We start from the raw sequence: 22,775 nt of genomic DNA, 5'->3' as shown, positions 1-22,775 counted from the left end.
TCTCTGTCTGTCTCTCCATGATCTACCTCTATTGAACTCTGCTTGTAATTGTCTGCTATATTATTTAATTCTGTCCATTTATCTGGGTCCCTGATGGAGTTGTAGATATTAAACTGTCTCAAATCTGATTGTCGTATATGTGAATGTAACACACAAGAAATACGTACCGTGTAGTTGTAGAGTGCGATGCACTTGAAGGTCTGCCCCGGTGGGAAGATGCGTGGCTCGGCGTCCTGTGCGCCCACGGCCTCCGCGTCGTGCTCCGTGCCGGTAGAGTCCGCCCCCGCGGACGGGGGCGGCTCGCTGTCGTCGGGCGGCCCCCAGTCCACGTTGGTGGGGTCGTCCCAACCCGCCGTCAGCTGCTCCAGCCGCTGCCGCTCCGCCTCCACCATGGCTGTCAAAGCGAGGCCTCTAAAGTCTACCGGCACCCAACAGGGCACGCGAGAGCGCAGGCGCGTGGCCAGAAGCGAGTACGTGCAGTGCAGCTCTACAGCAGTGCAAGCCATTGGCGGCAGCAACTGGGGAACTTTCCCTGTTTAACACGCCATAACACGGAAACTAATTACCGTACGATGACTAAACTTGGTAGCGTTAATATCAAGGACATTGGGAAGAGAAATAATGCAGAATCAGTTCATTTGAAACACTTTTAACGTGCTGCTACGATGCATCATACCTTAACGTGCTCCTAAGATACATCATACCATTACATACCGGTACCATTATTGCTACAAAAGGGGCTCAGTATCCAGACACTCTGGGACAACGATGGCATTGAAACAGAGGATGACACGCGTAAAGCTGAAATACTAAACACCTTTTGCCAAAGCTGTTTCACGGAGGAAGACCGCACTGCAGCTCCTTCTCTAAATCCTCGCACGAACGAAGAAATGGCTTGCATTGAAATAAGTGTCCAAGGAATAGAAAAGCAACTGGAATCACTCAACTCTTCTGAGTTTAATTTAGAAACAAAATAATGTAGCATAACTGTTGTGGGAAAGGAATAGAAAAGCAACTGGAATCACTCAACAGAGGGAAGTCCACTGGACCTGACGGGATACCAATTCGATTCCACACAGAGTACGCGAAAGAACTTGCCCCCCTTCTAACAGCCGTGTACCGCAAATCTCTAGAGGAACGGAAGGTTCCAAATGATTGCAAAAGAGCACAGGTAGTCCCAGTTTTCAAGAAGGGTCGTCGAGCAGATGCGCAAAACTGTAGGCCTATATCTCTGACGTCGATCTGTTGTAGAATTTTAGAACATGTTTTTTGCTCGCGTATCATATTTCTGGAAACCCAGAATCTGCTCTGTAGGAAACAGCGATCGTGTGACTCCCAACTCGCTTTATTTGTTCATGAGACCCCGAAAATATTAGATACAGGCTCCCAGGTAGATGCCATTTTTCTTGACTTCCGGAAGGCGTTCGATACAGTTCCGCACTGTCGCCTGATAAACCAAGTAAGAGCCAACGGTATATCAGACCAGCTGTGTGACTGGATTGAAGAGTTTTTAGCAAAAAGAACACAGCACGTTGTTCTCAATGGAGAGACGTCTACAGACGTTAAAGTAACCTCTGTCGTGCCACAGGGGAGTGTTATGGGACCATTGCTTTTCACAATATATATAAATGACCTAGTAGATAGTGTCGGAAGTTCCATGCGGCTTTTCGCGGATGATGCTGTAGTATACAGAGAAGTTGCAGCATTAGAAAATTGCAGCGAAATGCAGAAAGATCTGCAGCGGATACGCACTTGGTGCAGGGAGTGGCAACCGACCCTTAACATAGACAAATTAAATTCCTTGCGAATACATAGAAAGAAGTATCCTTTATTGTATGATTATATGATAGCGGAACAAACACTGGTAGCAGTTACTTCTGTAAAATATCTGGGAGTATGCGTACGGAACGATTTGAAGTGGATTGATCATATAAAATTAATTGTTGATAAGGCGGGTGCCAGGCTGAGATTCATTGGGAGAGTCCTTAGAAAATGTAGTCCATTAACAAAGGAGGTGGCTTACTAAACACTCGTTCGACCTATACTTGAGTATTGCTCGTCAGTGTGGGATCCGTACCAGATCGGGTTGACAGAGGAGGTAGAGAAGATCCAAAGAGGAGCGGTGCGTTTCGTCACAGGGTTATTTGGTAAGCGTGATAGCGTTACGGAGATGTTTAGCAAACTCAAGTGGCAGACTCTACAAGAGAGGAGCTCTGTATCGTGGTGTAGCTTGCTGTCCAGGTTTCTGGATGCGGTATCGAATATATTGTTTCCCGCTACTTATACCTCCCGAGGAGATCACGAATTTAAAATTAGAGAGATTCGAGCTCGCACGGAAGCTTTCCGGCAGTCGTTCTTCTCGCGAACCATACGCGACTGGAACAGGAAAGGGAGGTAATGACAGTGGCACGTAAAGTGCCCTCCGCCACACACCGTTGGGTGGCTTGCGGGGTATAAATGTAGATTTATATGTAGAATATGGCATCCATCAGTGTCCAGAAGTGTATGAAAGCGCGGGATTGCATCCTGCACAGCGGATCGAAGCATGTCCGTATGCATGCTGGCTACCTGATATGCTCCCCTTCGGATCAGCAATTGTGTCCTTCAGGTAGCCCCACAACCGGGAATCACAGGGAGTGAGATAAGGTGGTCGTGCTGGACTAGAATTTCGAAACGATCGGCTGATAATTTGATTGTTCCCAAATGTGTTTCGGAGAAGCAGGTGATCTTTACGAGCGATGTGACGTGAGCAACGTCTTACATGAAAACTGTTCAGCTGAATGCGTCTCTCTCCTGTAGGGCGAATATGATACGCTGTCGAAGCACATCGCAGCAACGTTGGCCAGTCACACTGGATGTTTCGGTCCTTGAGTGCCAACCTGTTCAAAAGTGAATGGGCCGATGATGAACGTAGCCGTGAAGCCACATCATAGGGTGACACGTTCACCCTACAGAGGAACTTCATGCAGAGTGACTGGAGGTGAAGATCCCCACACTCGGCATTTCTATATGTCAGAGAAAAATTAGCTTCGTCTGTCCATAGGATGGTGCAGGGCCAGCCCTCATCACCTTCAATCCTTGCGAGAAAGTCGAGAGTGAAGTCAACACGTAGTTGTGCGTCCTGTGGTGCAAGCCGCTGTACGATATGGATCTAGTACAGATACATTTGAGAATAGTTCGAAGCACCTTCAGTACAGTAAACCACGGGATGTTCAACTGTCGTGACACAGCACGCGCACTGCCTCACGATCGGGAACTGAGCGAAGCTTTTGTCTGCCATAGCAACAGCGTTTCTGTGAAACGCCTGTAGTGCAACAGGTCGTCGGCCTCTTCTCGGGCCGGTCAGTGTGGCCGACCGGTTCTAGGCGCTTCAGTCTGGAACCGCGCGACCGCTACGGTCGCAGGTTAGAATCCTGCCTCGGGCATGGATGTGTGTGATGTCCTTAGGCTAGTTAGGTTTAAGTAGTTCTAAGTTATAGGGGACTGATGACCTCAGATGTTAAGTCCCATAGTGCTCAGAGCCATTTGAACCTCTTCCCGGAGCGACGCCCAGTTCTCCAGCTGGTTGAACTTCTTCATCATGCTTCGCACAGCAGGTGGAGGAAAAGGACCTTTCCGTAATCTTTTCAGTCCAGATATCCTCAAGTGCAGCTGCAGCATTACTGTTGTTTTGATAATAGAGCTTCACCAATAACTCCCTGCTCCTTTTGTCCAAGCTCATGTTGATACGTCAACAAGTGCACTACGAAATGGTTCAAATGGATCTGAGCACTATGGGACTTAACATCTATGGTCATCAGTCCCCTAGAACTTAGAACTACTTAAACCTAACTAACCTAAGGACATCACACACATCCATGCCCGAGGCAGGATTCGAACCTGCGACCGTAGCGGTCACGCGGTTCCAGACTGAAGCCCCTTGAACCGCACGGCCACACCGGCCGGCCAAGTGCACTACGACTGGTCAGGTGTGTGAGACGGTAACTGACCGCGGAAGATGGTGGGCATAGTTGTAAGTGGACGGCGAATCTGCCCATACTTTTGCCATTAATGCTACCAAGTTTGGTACTCGTACGGTTACTAGTGTCCGCGTTATAACGTATTAAATAGAGAAAGTTTAGTTATAGCCACTGGGAAGTGAGGTGACTAAAGTAATGGGACAGCGATATGCACACATACAGATGGCGGTAGTATTGCATACACAACGTGTAGCCGGCCGGGGTGGCCGAGCGGTTCTATGCGCTACAGTCTGGAACCGCGCGACCGCTACCGTCGCAGGTTCGTATCCTGTCTCGGGCATGGATGTGTGTGTGTGATGTCCGTAGGTTAGTTACGTTTAATTAGTTCTAATTTCTAGGGGACTGATGATCTCAGACGTTAAGTTCCATAGTGCTCAGAGCCATTTGAACCACAACGTATAAAAGAGTAATGCATTGGGTGGAACTGTCATTTGTACTCCGGTGATTCACACGAAAAGGTTTCCAACATTATTAAGGCCTCACGACGTGTTTTAACAGACTGAGCACGGAATGATAGCTGGAGCTAGACGCAAAGGACATTCCATTTCGAATATAGCTAGGGGAATCAATATTCCGTGATCCACACTGTCAGGAGTGTGCCGAGAATATTAACAGGCATTACGTCTCACCGTGGACAACGCAGTGGTCGACGACCTTCACTTAACGACCGAGAGCAGCGGCTTGTCATTGCTAACAGACAAGCACCACTGCGTGAAATAACCGCAGAAATCAATGAGGGTCGTAAGACTAACGTATCCGTTAGGACAGTGTGGTGAAATTTGGTCTTAATGGGCTATGGCAGCAGAAGACCGACACGAATGTCTCTGCTGACAGCACACCGTCTGCAGCGCGTCTCCTGCGCTCGTGACCATATCGGTTGGACCCTAAACCGTTCCTTGTCAGATGAGTTCCGATTTTAGTCAGTAAGAGCTGATGGGAGGGTTAGAACGGGGTGCAGGCTCCACGAAGCGACAAAATTTGTCAATAAGGGCTGTGCAAGCTGGTGGTGGCTCCATAATGATGTGGGCTGGAAACGGTTATGTTCGGCTACTTGGAGACCATTTACAGCCATTCATGGACTTCATGTTCCCAAACAACGACGGCGTTTTTATCGATGACGATGCGCCATGTCACCGGGCCACAGTTGTTCACGATTGATTTGAGGAACATTCTGGACAGTTCGAGCGAATGAAATGGCTACGCAGATCGCCCGACATCAGTCGCATAGAGAATTTATGGGATAAATTTGAGAGGTCAGTTTGTGCACAAAATCCTGCACGGCAACACTTTCGCAGCTATGGACGGTTGTAGAGGCAGCGCGGCTCAATATTTCTGCAGGGGACTCCCAACGACTTGTTGATTCCATCCCACGCACTACGTCGTGCTAAATAAGGTCCGACATGATATTAGAAGATATCCTTTGACTTCAGTCACCTCAGTGGAAAACAGTAACGAAAGTAAGGGAAAAAGGCTCACCTGTCTCATGGTTCCGCCAAATGTAAGTCGAGGCCGCAGTAAGGAGCAGTCTTCATCAGACTGCATCCCTAGCGCTGTAACACTAGTAGATACAAACAACTCTCCTGCCATCGCGTTTCATACAAAATTTCTTAGCGATGAATGTATAATAGAATGGCAGCATTCAATAAGCCGCAGTGGTCTATTCAGCTTACGAATACTCCTTGCATCAGAAAAGTAGGGAGAAAGGTGATAATTGCTGTGGTAAGAATGTGCATCAATCACGGAACAAAGCCTTCACACCCACACTGGACTGGAGGCAAAGATTATCAGAAGAATGAAGAAGGAGGTATAACGACTACCGGTTCTTCTGCAGCTTTTCCGAAGATCAGTAGAATCGGTTAGTGGAAAAACTAGCCCAGACGAAAACACTGTGCCTGTAAGTGCTGCAGTTTTACTTTATAATAGAGATGTAAACTTGTATTTTAATTCAAACGTATAGGGGCGATAAATCACGTCACAGGTAATAGCTTTTATTTGAGACGAAATGTTCGTCGGCGCTTCCTGGAGACGCCAAGTGTCCTTTCATATTCATCACTGATTGTTATAGTGTCTCTGTTTATATAGTGTGTGAATCTTCTCAGTACAATGACACTGTCACGGACGATTACAGTCCTAGTAAACGTTACGAAATAGGTTTGCATTCTGCGATTATGCATTGAAGTCAGTTGTTTGTGAAATATGAAAATTTGTGCCGGTCCGGGACTCGAACCCGAATCTCTCGCTTAATGCGAGTGATCGCCTTAATCACTTCACCTATCCGAGCACGCTTCCAGGACTGATCAAAACTTCCATAAAGAACGTCAGTATTCCAAATTTCTTTTACTTATGCGATCAGTTTTGGCATTTCATTAACCCACCTCAGGCCTCCAGACCAACGTGTCAGAAGAATACAATCTCATGTACATGTTAGTCTAACAGTCTGCAATTGATGAACGTTCAAAAAAATGTGTGTGAAATCTTATGGGACCTAACTGCGAAGGTCATCAGTCCCTAAGCTTACACACTACTTAACCTAAATTATCCTAAGGACAAACACACACATCCATGCCCGCGGGAGGACTCGAACCTCCACCGGGACCAGCTGCACAGTCCATGACTGTAGCGTCCGAGACCGCTCGGTTAATCCCGCGCGGCTTGATGAACGAAGGGATCGTGTTCTTGTAAAAGTAATCTACAGATATTAGTTACTGAATGCTGGCCCCTATTCCTATTGCACATGAGATTGGATTCTTACAAAACATCGGTCAGGGGGCCTGGTGATGGCGTAGTGAAACGCCGAAATTGGCCACATAAGTAAAATAAAATTTGAAATATAGAACGGGTGAAGGTGTTTTTGATTTGACATTTTATATTGAACAGCTGAAGTCCCGCAACCATTCTTTATAAAGATGGGCCTCAGAAACTTTCATATGTCGCAGCCCTTTTGCTAGCACAATTCGTGATTCCCTTGCAGTGAGACAAATAGTGTATTGTCATATTGTCCCGTTCAGACATGGGTGCATCATTTGTGGTCACAATATCTGTGTTTATACAGTGTCTATATCTTCACAATATACTGTCACTCAGATACGTATGCTTGTCTGATACATATGGAAATGGTGTCGGGAGGTGATTTCGCCCAGGCTAGCAGACATGGAAAACACGTGGGCTATTAAGTATTCCTCAGCTAGAAATCCTCCCTGTCTCGACGGCATTCAGAACCGTCTCCTCATGAAGTCCACGGATAAAGACACAAAATACTTAACATCACGAATGCTGCCCTACGACACCAACGCTCCCCTGCCTTTTGGAAGATGCTCAGTAAGCCAGGGGAAGCCCACTCCTTCCCACAAAATTACTGACCCGTGAGCGTGCTGAGCTCGCCTAGTGAGTTTGTTGAGATGGTGAATCTAAAACGACTCACTAGCAGTTGGATCTACATCTACATCTACATAGATACTCCGCAAGCAACCGTACGGTGCGTGGTGTAGGGTACACTGTACCTCTACTAGTCATTTCCTTTCCTGTTACACTCGCAAATAGAGCGACGGAAAATCGTCCGTCTATGTGCCTCCAACGAGCCCTAAATTCTCATATCTTTTCTTCGTGGTCCTTAAGCGCAATGTGTGTTGGCGGCAGTAGAATCGTTTGGCAATCCGCTTCAGATTTCGGTTCTCTAAATTTTCTCAACAGTGTTTCTCGAAAAGAACGTCTCCTTCCTTCCAGTGATTCGAATTTGAGTGTTGTTCGAATCTATCGGTAACAAATACAGCAGCCCGCTTTTGAAGTGCTTTGATGCCTTCCTTCAGTCCGGCCTCAAGCAGTACACAAGAACATGTCGCACCAGCGTCTTATATGCGGTCTCCTTTACAGGCGAACCACTCTTTCCAAAAATTCTCCCAATAAACCGAAGTCGGCCATTCGCCTTCCCTACCTTAGCTCCCACACAAAAATAGCTCTAAGCACTATGGGACTTAACATCTCAGGTCATCAGTCCCCTAGACTTAGAACTACTTAAACCTAACCAACATAAGGACATCACACACATCCATGCCAGACGCAGGATTCGAACCTATGACCGTAGCGGCAGCGCGGCTCCAGACTGAAGTGCCTACAGCCGCTCGGCCACAGGCACCGGCAGGTGTCACACGCTCGTTCCATTTTTTATCGGTTTGCAACGTTACGTCCAGTTAAAACAACTGTGTCAAACTAGACGCTAGTAATACTGTATCCGAACACTACAGGTTTATTCTTCCTAGTCATCCGAATTGACTTACATTCTTTCACATTCAGAGCTGGCTGCCATTCATCACACCAACTAGAAATTTTGTGTAAGTCGTTTTGTATTTTCCCATAGTCACTCAACTTCGACACCTTAACGAATCCATAGCATCATCATCAAACAACCGCAGATTGCTGCCCACCCTGTCCTCCAAATCATTTATGTACACAGAGAACAACAGCTATCCTTCCACTCTTCCCTGGGACACTCCTGGCAATGCCCTTGTCTCTGATGAGCACGCGCCGTCGACGATGACGTACTGGATTCTGTTATTTAAGAAGTCTTCGAAACATCTACATATCTGTGAACTTGTCCCATATGCTCGTGCCTTCGTTAACAGCATGTAATTAGGCAACGTGTCAAAAACTTCCCGTAAATCTAGAAATATGGAATCTGTTTGTTGCCCTTCCTCCACAGTTCGCAGCACATCATGTGAGAAAAGGGCAAGCTGAGTTTCACACGAGCGATTCTCTATAAAACCTTGCTGATTCTTGATTGTAAGCTTCTTAATCTCAAGAAAGTTTAGTATATTCGAACTGAGAACACGTTCAAGGAGTCTGCAGCAAACCGAAGATAGGGATATTGGTTTATAACTATGGGGGTCCGTTCTTTTACCCTTCTTATATACTGGCGTCACCTACGCACATTTTCAGTCACTTGGGACTTCGTTCTGGGCGAGAGATTCACGATAAGTGCAGGCTAGATAAGGGGAAATGCCGTAGAGTACTCTTTATAAAGACGAATTGGGATTCCATCCGGACCTGGTGATTTATTTGCTTGCAAATCATTCAGTCGTTTCTCTACTTCAGGGATGCTTGTTAATCTGTCGTCCATACGGGAGTCCGTCCGATGGTCAAATGCCGATATGTTTGTACGATTCTCCTATGTGAACGATTTCTTGAACGTGAAATTGATAACTTTGGCTTTCCTTTTGCTATCTTCAACTGACTCACTAGACTGGTGAACAAGGGGCTGAATGGAAGCCTCAGGCCTACTTAGTGATTTTACATAGAACCAGAATTTTCTCGGGTCCTCTGCCTGATCTATTGTTTAGCTGTGACGGTGCTAGTTGCTGTATGGTACGTGCATAGATATTTTCACAGACACACGAATCCCTACTGATCATCGCCTGTCGTCATTTGTGCTTTCTCTTTTGAATCGAGAATGCAACAGCCTTTGCTTCCTCAGCATCTTCCGAATTTCGTTATTAAGTCATGGCGGATTTTTTCCATACTTTATCCACTTACTAGTCATATAACTCTCCAGATTAGGATTTTCAGCTTAAACTTTGCCCAGAATTTCTTTACATCTATCTTACTGGAACTAAGTGATGCCAGTTCACTGTCTAAGTGAAATGCTAACAACTGCTTATCTGCTCTATCTAGTAGAAACAGTCTCCTAGCCTTCTTGAGTGATTTATTAACTTTCTTAATAACAGTTGTTATAATGACATCATGTTCGCTTATCCCCGTTTCTGTACAGACACTTTCGATAACGTCCAGCTATTTGTAGCTGAAAGGTCTAAGATGTTTCCATGGCGTGTGGGCTGCCGAGCTAGCTGCTCAAGAGAGTTTTCAGAAAACTTGTTCAAAATTATTTCGCATGACTGTCTGTCTGTAAACTATAAAAGCAGACAGAATCCTAGAAAAGGAACTTGCTACCCTCCTGATGTATCAACAGTGGACGCTGATACGTTAATGAGCTATGTAGGTGGCTGTTCAGTGATGTACTGCGTAACAGAATGAATGAATTTACACTTACAGAAACGCGAGATTAAATTTCTTACACAGAAAAACTCGTACGAAAGTCAATAAATATAGTACGAAGAAAACACAGAAAAAGATAAACACTTGACGTGCCACTCCGTAGCCGTCTATTAGTCGAGAGCTGGAACCTGATGAAGTCAGAGCAATTCTGCTTCAGGAATCACCACTCTACAACTCAACAATTCCTTTGCGTAGTAGAATATAACAGGCCACTACAACAGCAGCAGAGCAATGAGGGCCGTATCCTTGGACAGTGATAAACCTTTGATCGTCTCTGGCACAACAGCTGCATCTGCAAACTCAGCGACGCTGGTTTGCAGTTTGCAAGACGGACTCGTACATTTCCTACACTCATATCTCGAAACTTCTATTAGTGAGATAGGAGTACGCCGAGGCACCATCCTGAGGCCCCCCTTGTTTAATCTCTGCATTAACGATATTGCAACAACACATAGAAGGATGGTTGCCGTCTACACAGTTGACACCGCCATCCTAGGCAAAGATAGGTCACCACCAAACATTTGCTCAAGACCACAAGCAGTCGAGAGTATGTTTGAGAAATGTTGTGGAGAAGGCTAACCAAAGACTGCGTTTTATTGGCAGGACGCTTAGAAAATGTAATAGACCTACTAAGGAGACTGCCTACACAACGTTTGTCCGTCCTCTTTTAGAATACTGCTGCGCGTTGTGGGATCCCTAGCAGGTACGACTGACGGAGTACATCGAAAAAGTTCAAAGAAAGGCAGCACGTTTTGTGTTATCGCGAAATATGGGAGAGAGTGTCACAGAAATGATACAGAATTTGGGTTGGTCATCATTAAAAGAAAGGCGTTTTTCGTTGCGAGAGAATCTTCTCACGAAATTCCAATCACCAACTTTCTCCTCAGAATGCGAAAATATTTTGTTGACACCGACCTATACAGGGAGGAACTATCACCACGATAAAATAAGGAAAATCAGAGCGCGTACGGAAAGATATAGGTGTTCATTCTTTCCGCGCGCTATACGACATTGGAATAATAGAGAATTGTGGTTCAAATGGTTCTGAGCACTATGGGACTCAACTGCTGTGGTCATTAGTCCCCCAGAACTTAGAACTACTTAAACCTAACTAGCCTAAGGACATCACACGCACCCATGCCCGAGGCAGGATTCGAACCTGCGACCGTAGCAGTCGCACAGAGAATTGTGAAGGTGGCTCGATGAACCCACTGCCAGGCACTTAAATGAGATTTTCAGAGTATCCATGTAGATGTAGATGTAGAGAAATGGCGTATTAAGGTAAACGTCGACAAGTGCGAGGTAGTTTTGTTTACACGCATGCCGAAACAACTGCACAAACACCAACGCTGTGGACAAGTAACTGTACACACACGGCCAATATGTTTCCGTGAAAAGTCAGATACCTCGGTGTCCGCATGGGTCGGATTACACGGGTGTGAGGGAGGGGGGGGGGGGGGGGGGGGAATATACCGCACGTCGCCACTAAGACACGCGAGTGTGAAAGAGCTGTACTCTATGCTCAACAGGCAAAGAACATTGAATAGGAGGATTTCGAGAACCATATACATGACACATTAAACCTCTGATGACATACGCAGTCCCAATCTGGGGATATGCAGCTCCAACAAGTCTGCGCTGCCTGCAGGTCATACAGAACAAGGTGTTACGAAGCAATGCACCGTGGATTTACGTAATGAATTACGTCTCGATGTTTTCTCTAAGGTATTCAAAAAACTCGCCACACGACCGTAAAGGAACACGAGAAACTCGGATAACCCCTTCATCCCGAATCTGGGGAACTACGATCATAACCAGGGGTTGCAGCCTAACCTTCAAGAATCATTTTTCCTTAGAGAAAATTAGCCACCTGGTGAAGGCTTAAAATGGTCACACAAACAATGCTACATCGGCGAACACCCGTATTACAGCAAAACTGATAGGCGCTGCCAGCTGTACTTACAAAGCCAACTGAATTGGCTTAAGCAGTCAAGACGGGCACGCGAGATGCAAACATAACCTACACGATTCGACACAACGAGCGGCCAATTTTACAGTCAAATTTACCTCTCAGATGACGACTCGGTATGTTACAGATACGCTGGCGCTGCAGCTGGCCCAGGAGATTTCGTTGGAGATTAGCTAAAACGGTAATACCTCCCCACTAACGTTTCCTAAAACTCGAGCAAGAAATGTCGCTGCTGACAAAGATCCGACAATGGCCATACTATCCGGCCAGACTATTGCAGAGTATTTTTTTCCCTCGAGGCACTGTGCCGTGTCGGCACTGGCGCCGTTTGCGGATCGCGACTTCACCTCCGGCGGCCATCGGGTTCGTGTCCAACGCCGACAGAGGACGCGGCTATTCGCTGGCAAGAGTCTCGTTGGCGCGCGCGATGTGGCGCGCGAGGCACCTAACGAGACGAGGAGGGCGGTGAGACTGTGACACTCGACCTCAGTTACCGAGGCGTCTTGCACGAAATCGGACTGTTCATGTTTGTCAGCAACTGGGTTGAAACATGCATTGTGGATTATGTGCACAAGCTATGATTATGTCCAAGAGGATAGGCAATTCCGCCGAGGATGCTGAGTGTCTCTGATATCGGCGATTGGCATTGGTCGTGGTATCATAGTAAACCACTTACAGTGCTTACCGTGCGTCGAACGAAGGGCCTTGTGGATTACTGTGGAACTGACTACCTTTCAACATTGGCCCTGCAAGATCTTAATTCAAGTTTGTTACAGGTGGCATTTTATTGCACTGTGCTGTTCCGCAAGAACTAAAGCAGATGTGTGTGAGAAAGTTATTATTGGCGGGAGAAGAAAGAAAAGAGGAAAGTGGTACGGAAATATTTGACTCCGCAGCAACACACTGATAGAAGGAAAGACACGTTGTTTTATTTCGTTAGTAATTGTACTATACCGTTTTTATATATTCCTATTTGCAAGATTTATTTTTGTACTTGTAAATAATAGATTTCAGCTATCAGTCGTCCTTTTGAAATTTTATTAGCAGATCTAGATTTCAGCTGGAAACTAGCCATTCTTGATGCACTATCATTTTTGATCAATGCATGTAATGCCTGTTGGTCGGGCTTCATCCACAGTTCATTGAATATTCAATGATAGAAAAACCTTTCATTAAATAACGAACTGCAGATGTGCTTTCGTCCTCATAAGTGAACAATGTGTTCAAATTTCTGTCACAATGGAAGTCACGATTTGTCCTCATATATATGATTACCGAATCTTCAGAATACACATTCCAGGCTGTACAAGTAATTCAACTCATCAGTGTATTTCTCAGAACTCCTGTCCCGTTCGTTGCCCTATAATTTGCAAGAGGCTTGTATTTGGGTCATTTAGCGGGAGAAGTGACTGAGTGAAGGAAATGCTGGACGCCTGTTCTAGACGAGACGAGTTCAGTCTCTGTCGAAGGGATACTGTTCTCCAGACCTCTCTGCCAAACTGACCTCTCGGTCGATAGAACAGTCACTACCTGCCATAAGCCGCTATATCGAAGGAACGGTGAAGGAATAACACGTCCTCATACAACGTAAGTACAATTGGCCTGGCGTTTAGTATTTCGTACGGGCTTCTTGCAGAGGTACGGCGGAGAATGCAATTGTCTGCAACGCTGCATGGGACCAAGTCATCACCAGTATACCAGTATGGTTTGCAGAGCAGGAACTGTAGTCCTTTCTGACGGAGTTGGTACACAGGTAGGTTTTTCCTGGAGAAAAGCTGCAGGTCCTCCCGGTGTCATAGTTGGCGGAAATCAGTGAGATTGGTTCAAATGTGTGTGAATTCCTAAGGGATCTAACTGCTTAGGTCATTGGTCCATAGACTTACACACTACTTAAACTAACTTATGCTAAGAACAACACACACACACCTATGCCCGAAAGAGGTCTCGAATCTCCGGCGGGAGGGGCCGCGCAGTCCGTGATATAACGCCTCAAACCACGCGGCCACTCCACTTGGCTAGTGAGATTGGAAGGACAACTGTTATTTTATCTGCGGACCTAGTCGGGACGAACTAAACGACAGTAGTGCTGCAATGTGGAAGACAACAGGAAACCACCACATTCTTTTTCTCCATTACATGAAGTTCTCTACCAGTTTGTCACGGTGACTTTTTTCGGGATACAATATTGCGGAGGTAGACTCTTTCATTCGGGTCTGTGGGTAGGGGATACTTGGGCAGGACTATGGGACAAAGAATATATAAGGCAGATTGTAGAGAATGTGGGATGAAGCAAATATGTCACAATTAAAAGGATAGCTTGCGACTGAAATAAAGAATAAAATCAAGCCTTATAGATGGCTTAAATGACAATTACTTCAGACACCTTGTGATATCTTTACAAAGAGGTATTGTGTCTAATACAGACTTCTATGAATTTATAGATGGACTTAAGCGCCACGAGAGGCCGTGTGGTCGAAGTAACCCTTTGACGGCGTGCACCATTCGTCTCATGCGGTTCCAAACTTAATACTCGAATTAATAACAAGTACTATCATTTTCAATTTCGGGGTAATAGTCCTCCGGCCTCTGACGATCTGTGTGTCATCTGTCTCCGACAAAACTATTCGTCCCGCAAAAAACTGTAATTCTTACTTTCAACTGACGACAAGATTGTTTAATGATAAGTTCATACAGGCTGAGTATGCAAAGTGGATAAATGATCGCAGTGGTATGGTAGTGCGATTTGAGCGGTGCCTAAATCGAAAAGGTTTCCTGTATTGGCACCAATTCGGCACCTCTTCTTTATGTCGGGCCGTAAAAATTAAATTCATAGGAGGATAAGTAGGAGGCGTCATTGCTGCGATTGCGTCATGATCCGTTCAGCTGTGTGACTATCGTCGACCAATCTGACCGAACGTCTAGCCACTAGACTCTACAACTATACAGGGTGAACATTAAAAAAAATAGACAAACTTCAGGGACGGATTCCTGACTGGAAATGGAGGAGAAAAGGTCCCATGAACATGGGTCCGAAAATGGACGGTGTGTGTGCAACGACAATAAATCGTCCCAGTACAAAGAACAGAGCTCCAACGCATCTACGTCACAACAGATGTTCAAAGTGGCCTCCATGGGATAGAGTGGGTTGCATGTGATAGGGATAGTAGCAGTTGTCATGCAGGATACACATCATCGTACTTTGGCTTACACCAGTTGCCTGGAGCTTGTACTAAGTTCATCTCAATATCCCGAAGAACCCGGTTCTCCAAATTTGGTGTCCGCACGGTCCGCTGTCTCTCTGCACGTTCATCTCTATGAAAGAACCCATGATGATACAAACGCCTAAATAAGGCTCGAAATGTTGCGTGATGCGGTTGGTGTCTGTGAGGGTACCTGTTTTGGTACAGCCGTACACAAACATCATCTCGGCTTGTTCCCGACATGAATACCGGATCATTCTGCTGCTTACAATATGCTGCGTCAGTCGTGCAGCCTGCAACGCGCCAAGGAACACACGGCACTTGGTCAGAGGAACTGTCATTTGTCAGCGCCAGGTATCGTGGAACGTTGCGTTTCGGGACACATTTCCGTTCGTCCGTTTGCAGGCAGGAATCCTTCCCTGCAGTTTGTCGGTTTTCTTAATGTTCACCCTATATAAGGAAGTTTGCGGATGATGTAGAATTAAGTAAATATGCCACAATTGAAAGGACAGCTAGCGTCTGGAACGAAGCATCAAATCACCCTTTAGAGATGACACATTAATGATGATACCTTCTGACGCCTTGGTGATATCTTCACGAAGTGAAACTGAGTCTGCTACAGGGTAAATTTCTAGACGGGATTGAGCGTCACGAGAGAGCAGCTGTTCAAAGTAGATCTTCTGAAGGCATGCACCCTTCTTCGTATGTGCCGCTCGCCGCAAGTATGTCGCTGACTCCAAAGTTAACACTCGAACTAAAAGCAAGTTGAAAAGAACAGTCTACCAGCGTCTGATGATCTGTGCTTTGTCTGTCTCCGACGAGACTATTTGTCGTTCAACTAACTGGAACTCTTTTTTATTTACTGATGTACGGTTAATTCACAGAGATCGAGAAATGGTGATAATACACTGGTTGCTCAGTTAATTGCGATTGTGCCCAAATCCTCAGTGTCGTACTTTGAAGATTAAGTGTTTCATGACACACAAAATGTGGAACGGCAGTATGATTGGGACGGCGTTTAAATCGAACAGCTTCCTTTTATTGGTAACCATTCGGCACCTCTTCTTCACGTTGTGTCTTATAAAGAAAATTCACAAGAGGATAAGTTGGAGGTATCATTGCAATGACTACGTCATAATCCGTGCTGCGGTATGTGACAAGTGTCAGCTAGTCTGAGTGACCTGACTAGCTGCTAGACTCTATATAACACGCAAGCCAACACTGTGGGATGAGTTGGCCAGTCTGCAGATGTGAAAGCGGACATAAAAAACAATCCATTCCTATCTATGCAGGGGAACAGGTATGACCAAATAATAACCGACCAGTTCTGCAAAAAAGAGTGTGTTAGTATCGTAAGAGCGCGCTGAAGGCGTGAAATAGAACATCCTGGTTGGTAACGTACACTAAGTGCACCTGCCCGTGAGCGAGTTGAGGTTCACATAGAGGTCAAACTCATCCTAAGCGGCACTTTCGGAACAGCCTGCTTGAGACGTGGTGATGAGGTTCTGGATTTTATACCTCTCACTGGTGCGTAGTTCAACGATCAAGAGCTACACACAACGCCTCCATGTCGTCCCCCATTAACTATACCCCTCTTATTTAATGTCCTTCATCAGAAAGAGTGGCGGATAAACAGCCTGTTTCTCTTGGAAAGGACCAAAGAACGAAGGAACCACGGTAGATAATGTCCTAATCAAGAAGAAGAATCGTAGTTACCAACCTCTCACATCTTATTGACACCAGCTGCTCCAGACTGCCTGCCAAAGGGTAGCCGAGTGCCTACAGGCACAGGTTACCAGGTATGGGCAAACCGCTAAGGTGTGGGCTATTATCCAAGCAAGGCGCCAGCCGGAGTGGCCGATCGGTTCTAGGCGCTTCAGTCTGGAAACGCGTGACCACTACGGTTGCAGGTTCGAATCCTGCCTCGGGCATGGATGTGTTTGATGTCGTTAGGTTAGTTAGGTTTAAGTAGTTCTAAGTTCTAGGGGACTGATGACCTCAGAAGTTAAGTCCCATAGTGCTCAGAGCTATTTGAACCATTTGAACCAACCAAGCCATAGCCTAAGTGACCGTACTGCACCAGTCACGTTGGCAGTCTTAGCTAAGAAGCCACTCACACGCAGAAGGCGTGCAATGAAACATCCTGGTGCGTAACATTCACTAAGTGCACCTGCCTAAGGGTGAGCTGAGGATTCACCTAGGGACAACCTCTTCATAAGGGGAACTTTCGTAACGGCCTGCTTGAGACATGGCGAAGAGGTTCTGGATTTAATACCTCTCATGGTGCATAGTTCAACGATCAAGCGCTACACACAATCCTTCCATGTCGCCCCCAACTAACTAATTCCTAAGCAACTGATCACTGTCAGGCCGTGAGGACTACGCGATGATGACTACTTGTGTTCTCATCTGCTACCAATGGCGTCAATTGGATACGGTGATGACGGTCATTAGGTCAGCAGCCTTTCAGTCGTCGTTAGCCCTCCTAACACTGAATCCGCTACTTGTTATTCAACTAGATTTCCAGTTGTCCTCACGAAACTGAATGCTTCTGGTTCCAGACATCTCCACCACGGATTAATCACTTCCTTGCGGAAGTCGGTCACACTGACAGCTTATGTACGGAGGCAGGTCCTTCCCCGGTCTTCAGTGAAGGTAACTCGTACCACTAGAGTGGGCGATCTCAACGCACAGAAATCGTCTGTTGTACTCATACTTCAGCAGTGCTACTTGCAGTCGTGGTGGGTTGAAGCCATGCAGAGCGCGCATGCTTTGGTGCTCTGGGAGCGGCGGCACGGCACAGACAACAGAGCTTGAGGCAGAGGCGGACAGCAGAAGAAGAGGAGGAAGAGCGCGCCGCTGAGGGAACCCACCCCACTCACCGTCCACCTCGGCGGCCTCCTGGCGCTCCGCCTCCTCGTCGCGGCCCCCGCGCTCCACCGCCGTCACCTCGGAGCCGCTGGCGTCCACGTCGCTGTCGTACAGCGAGTCCGAGCCCGCCGCCTCCTGACAGACACAATAGACACTTGTCAAACACCATCCACACCGTGTACGTGAAGCAACAGCAACGCTTACAGGAAACGGCATGGGGCGGAAATCGGTAGATGTGATGTACATGTACAGAAAAACAAGTGGTTACAATTTTTTGCTCTTATGAGAGTAGTTATTCGGCTTAGCACTGATTGATAGAGTTGTTGGAAGTCCTCCTCAGTGATATCGTGCGAAATTTTGTCCAATTGGCATTTTGGATTGTCAAAATCCCTAGCTGGTTGGAGGGCCCTGACCATAATGCTTCAGTTGGGGAGAGACCCGGCGATCTTGCTGGTCAAGGTAGGGTTTGGCAAGCACGAAGTCAAGCAGTACAAATCTCGCCTTATATGGGCGGACACTGTCTTGCTGGACTTAAGCACACAATGGCTTGCCACAAAGGGCAACAAGGTGGGGCGTAGTATATCGTCGACGTTTCGCTGTGCTCTAAGGGTACGCTGCATGACAACCAAACCCCTGACCATCACTCCTGTTTGTTTGGCCCTATGGTGGGCGACAGTCAGGTTGCTGTTCTACCACTGCCAGGGGCGTCTGCTGACACGTCATTGCTTGTCGTAGGGCCTCAGTTCCAGGGGACACTCGTCACTGAAGACAGTTTCACTGAAGACAGGTCTACTCCAATCAGTGAGGTTCCATACCGAATGTGCCCGACACCACTGCAAAAGAACTTGCTGGTCTACAGAGGCCACCCTCTGAGCCCAGCCCTCTTACCGTGAGGCACCTGTAATTTGGTCCTTGTAGTCACTGAAACATCAGATGCACATCTGATAATAATGAATCTGGGGTTCCGAGTGCCTCTCTGATGACTGTTCAGTCCTCACGTTCTGTCTCTCTAAGTCGACCACTCTCTTCTCGACGCTGCGTCTGTCCATGGTTGACCAGTTCCTGCCAACATCGTCGAATAGTGGCATCGCTCATATTCAAATTTCGAGCGATTCGTTAGTTACTCTAACCCGTTTCTTTGAGCCAACTACACGTCCTCTCTCAGATGCTGACATCTCCGTACAGTGTTTATGCAAGTGTCTGTGAGGCACAGATATTGTCCAACTGACTACAAGCAATGACATTCGCAAAGACTTTATGGCCTGGTATCAACATGTCCACTGTTTACTATCCTTGCCAGCTAAGCGGTGACATCACGCTGCAGCGTCACACATTGATCCATCGGCCGTCAGAGTTTGCAATTTTGCATTTTCCGCCGACACCTGTATGAATATCAGTTTGTAACCAATTTGTATAACCCTTCGCTGTGTGTTGTTGTTTGTCTTAAACTGTCTTTAAGTTGCAGGAGTTCATTTCGTCTGGTATCGGTTTTTTACTTTCACGTCGCGGTGTGGTATCGATAAGTTCAGTTTATCTTTTCTATGTAAATTTGCCCAGCTCTGTGGCCGAGGTAGATAACGCAAGTCTGTGCGGTGGCGCTCGGCTAGGAGGTAAGCTGGTTCGAATCCTGGTGGTGGATGAAACTTTCCTGTCAGTACGTCAGTATCTGGTGGACTTACGGATGAGAGATACGGGCGTAAAGCTCCTTACCACAAGACTATGCGTCAATGTAACAGATTAAATTCTAAACCTCTCCACAGTGTATCATGCAGTGAGAGCACGGTACTGTTTTAATCGTGATTCGTCCGTCGGATGAGGATGTTATGGCTGTCGGTACACTTGGTGCTATTTGTTGGGAGTAGGTTATGTGGCGTCACTGGGTTTCATCCTTTCTCTTCTCTCGCCATCATTGTAAAACATAACGCCACTCTGTACACACAAGAAAACCTTTTCCGACTAGGCGGCTGACCTTATCTCTTTGGCTCTCCCAGCCGACAATACAATATGATTTCACTTTACTTATCATAAATTTAATTTTGAAGTCAATTTTGGATCAATGAAATTCATGCGAGTGATCCTGTCGCTTCCATAAACAATTATTAGTTCTGCAAGATATGCAGGAGAGCTTCTGCGAAGTTTGGAATTGAAGCTGTGAGGACGGGTCGTGAGTCGTGCTTGGGTAGCTCAGTTGGTAGAGCACATGCCCGCGAAAGGCAAAGGTCCCGAGTTCGAGTCTCGGTACGGCACACAGATTTAATCTGCCAGGAAGTTTCATATCATCGCACACTCTGCTGCAGGGTGAAAATTTCACTCTGGAAACATCCTCCATGCTGCGGCTAAGCCATGTCTCCGCAATGTCCTTTCTTCCAAGAGTGCTAGTTCTGCAAGATTTGCAGGAGAGCTTCTGCGAAGTTTGGAAGGTAGGAGACGAGATACTGGCGGAATTGAAGCTGTGAGGACGGGTCGTGAGTCGTGCTTGGGTAGCTCAGTTGGCAGAGCACTTACCGCGAAAGGCAGAGGTTTCGAGTTCGAGTCTCGGTCCGGCACACAGTTCTAATGTGCCACGAAGTTTCAATTGTTAGTAATATTTTTGTATTTATTTTTCCTAGTAACAATATACAATTAAAATCTTTCAAAAATCAGTTTCTATAAGTTTAAATTATCGCGAAAAATATTTATAATTATCTCTGTACGTAATATCGTGCTGAGATTTTCGGCAGGAGTTGTAAAGCATACGTATTGTAGCGAGCAGGCGGAAGCTGTGGCTGAGCGTGCATAATGGAAGGATGTAGTAGCACGCAATGTTATATGTCCGAGAACTTGAGAATAACTGGAAGTATTAGTGAAATCAGGCGTTGAAAATAGTTTTAAAAATCGCCATTTCCACGTGTAGTATACAAATAGAAAAAAATCCATGCACTTATTAGAATCGCTGTTATTAACAATCGGTGAGGGCATAGATACAAGAAGACAAGTGAAACTTACATTTCACTTTTGCATTGCATTGCAACCCACTCGTTATTTTGGAGTAAACTGTAAATACAGTTAAAATCTTTGCAAATTGAGTAGGCGAGAACAAACAGAGCAGGAACATTACAAGAGGAAGAATAAATGATTTTATATGTAGGTCATTCGAGGGTATGCAGGGTGCGAAATGCAGTACACAGAGGTGGCACCTCAAGTACCAAGAACTGCTCTAAACTAGCAGGACATTAGGGTCGAATAGAGCTTAGGTGACAGTTACAGGTGAATCATTCCATGCTGATTCTGCTGTATGCCAGAGCTCGACAGTCATAGTGGCTGATGTGTGGTGGCGTAACAGTGTCTTCGCAACCCATGTCGAGATGTCTTCAATAGGTGAAAGATCTGAAGGACGTTTCAGGGTATAGCTAAAATCTAACACATTCTCTATAGAGGTAGGTCAGTACAGCTCGTGCAACATGTGTTATTGCGTTGTTTTGTTGAAAGATAGTGTTACACAGACCTCGAAGACATGGCACAGCCACAGGCTTTAAAATGTAACAGTGACTGTTAAAGTTACCAGCTACGTGAACCGGAGGTGACTGGACTGTGTACCCGTTGGCTCCTCAGCCCAATACGCTAGATGCCAAGCCCACGTGGTGAAGAATGCAATCTATAAACGTTCATTCTGCTCGGAACCTCTACAAATGTTAGTTCTCCTTGGAACCTCCACACACCGATACATCTATCGTGATGCAGTATGTAGAATCTGGACTCTTCTGAAACCCGACATAGTGTCCAGTGTTGTTGGGCGCACTACTATCAGCGAGTGTATGAAATGAAGTCACGATTTTGGCCGCTATGGTGATGTTCGTTGACATTACAGGCATCGTCGTACTGTCCGTAGTGACACTTGTTTTACTTGAAACAAACCCATTTCCTGACTGAAGTGTGCCATTGGTTGGCGCTATTGCTGCCTACCTCAGTCGTGTCAGAGATATCCCCGGGCCAAGATGACCTCTTCGACACTTTATTTGAAGAGCAGGCAGCGAAGGAAGGTGGACGTTCCGACTGAAGCTGCAGTATTGTGTTTACGAGTCGCTTAATTGAAAATGGTGCCGAGAGCAGACTGTGGACTCTTGGGGAATGGTTTCTGTATCGTCGAACAATACTGTGTTCAGCTGCGTTGTGGTAAGGGGGATCTGATTAATGTTTGCTGGGTGCTTCCCGGGCGGGAGCAAGTCTTTCCAGACGCGTATTACGGCGTACGACGGAGTGTGCCTGTGAATGTGTGTCCAGAAGCTATAAAATCCATATTCAAGAAGCGATCCGCTGGGGAATCGGCGAGTGGGCCCTCTCGTGCGATGCTTATCGGGTCACCTTTGAACTGGATGATGTACTGATGACGGGACCCGGCTGGGAGGCTGTTTTACGGCAAGTTGTGATCACGTATCACTAACATTTACTCTGTACGTTTGCCTTTACGCATCTTAGTCTAAAGGCTAATGCAGCCGTTGCAACTGCAATCAGAATAGTTTAATAACTATTTCTGTTTTCTTCATGATACACAAGGATTACGGTTGTTCGTCCCAGCTGTGTTTAAGAATATTGTGGTGCTTATCTCGTTCAATATTACTGATATTTTTTTAAATCTTTAAGGGAACAATTAAAATTGTAGTCTGTGATTTGTACTGTCACCGCTTTTCAAGT

At 46.2% G+C, this 22,775-nt stretch overlaps 1 protein-coding gene across 1 annotated transcript in view; it reads right to left on the bottom strand.

Annotated features, from left to right (window-relative positions):
- LOC126260547 (protein nervous wreck) overlaps positions 1-22,775 on the bottom strand; it is a 778,787-nt gene that overhangs the window by 98,125 nt on the left and 657,887 nt on the right. The window contains exons 14-15 of the mRNA XM_049957881.1: positions 18,116-18,239; positions 168-394 (exon numbers count right to left, since the gene is read on the bottom strand). Of these exons, the coding sequence (XP_049813838.1) occupies positions 168-394; positions 18,116-18,239 (351 nt within the window). The remainder of the gene's footprint in view (positions 1-167; positions 395-18,115; positions 18,240-22,775) is intronic.

The sequence above is a fragment of the Schistocerca nitens genome, chromosome 5, assembly GCF_023898315.1.
Source record: "Schistocerca nitens isolate TAMUIC-IGC-003100 chromosome 5, iqSchNite1.1, whole genome shotgun sequence".
Classification (NCBI taxonomy): Eukaryota; Metazoa; Arthropoda; class Insecta; order Orthoptera; family Acrididae; genus Schistocerca; species Schistocerca nitens.
Note: the sequence above shows the minus strand (reverse complement) of the source record. Positions and strands in the feature narration are given on the sequence as shown.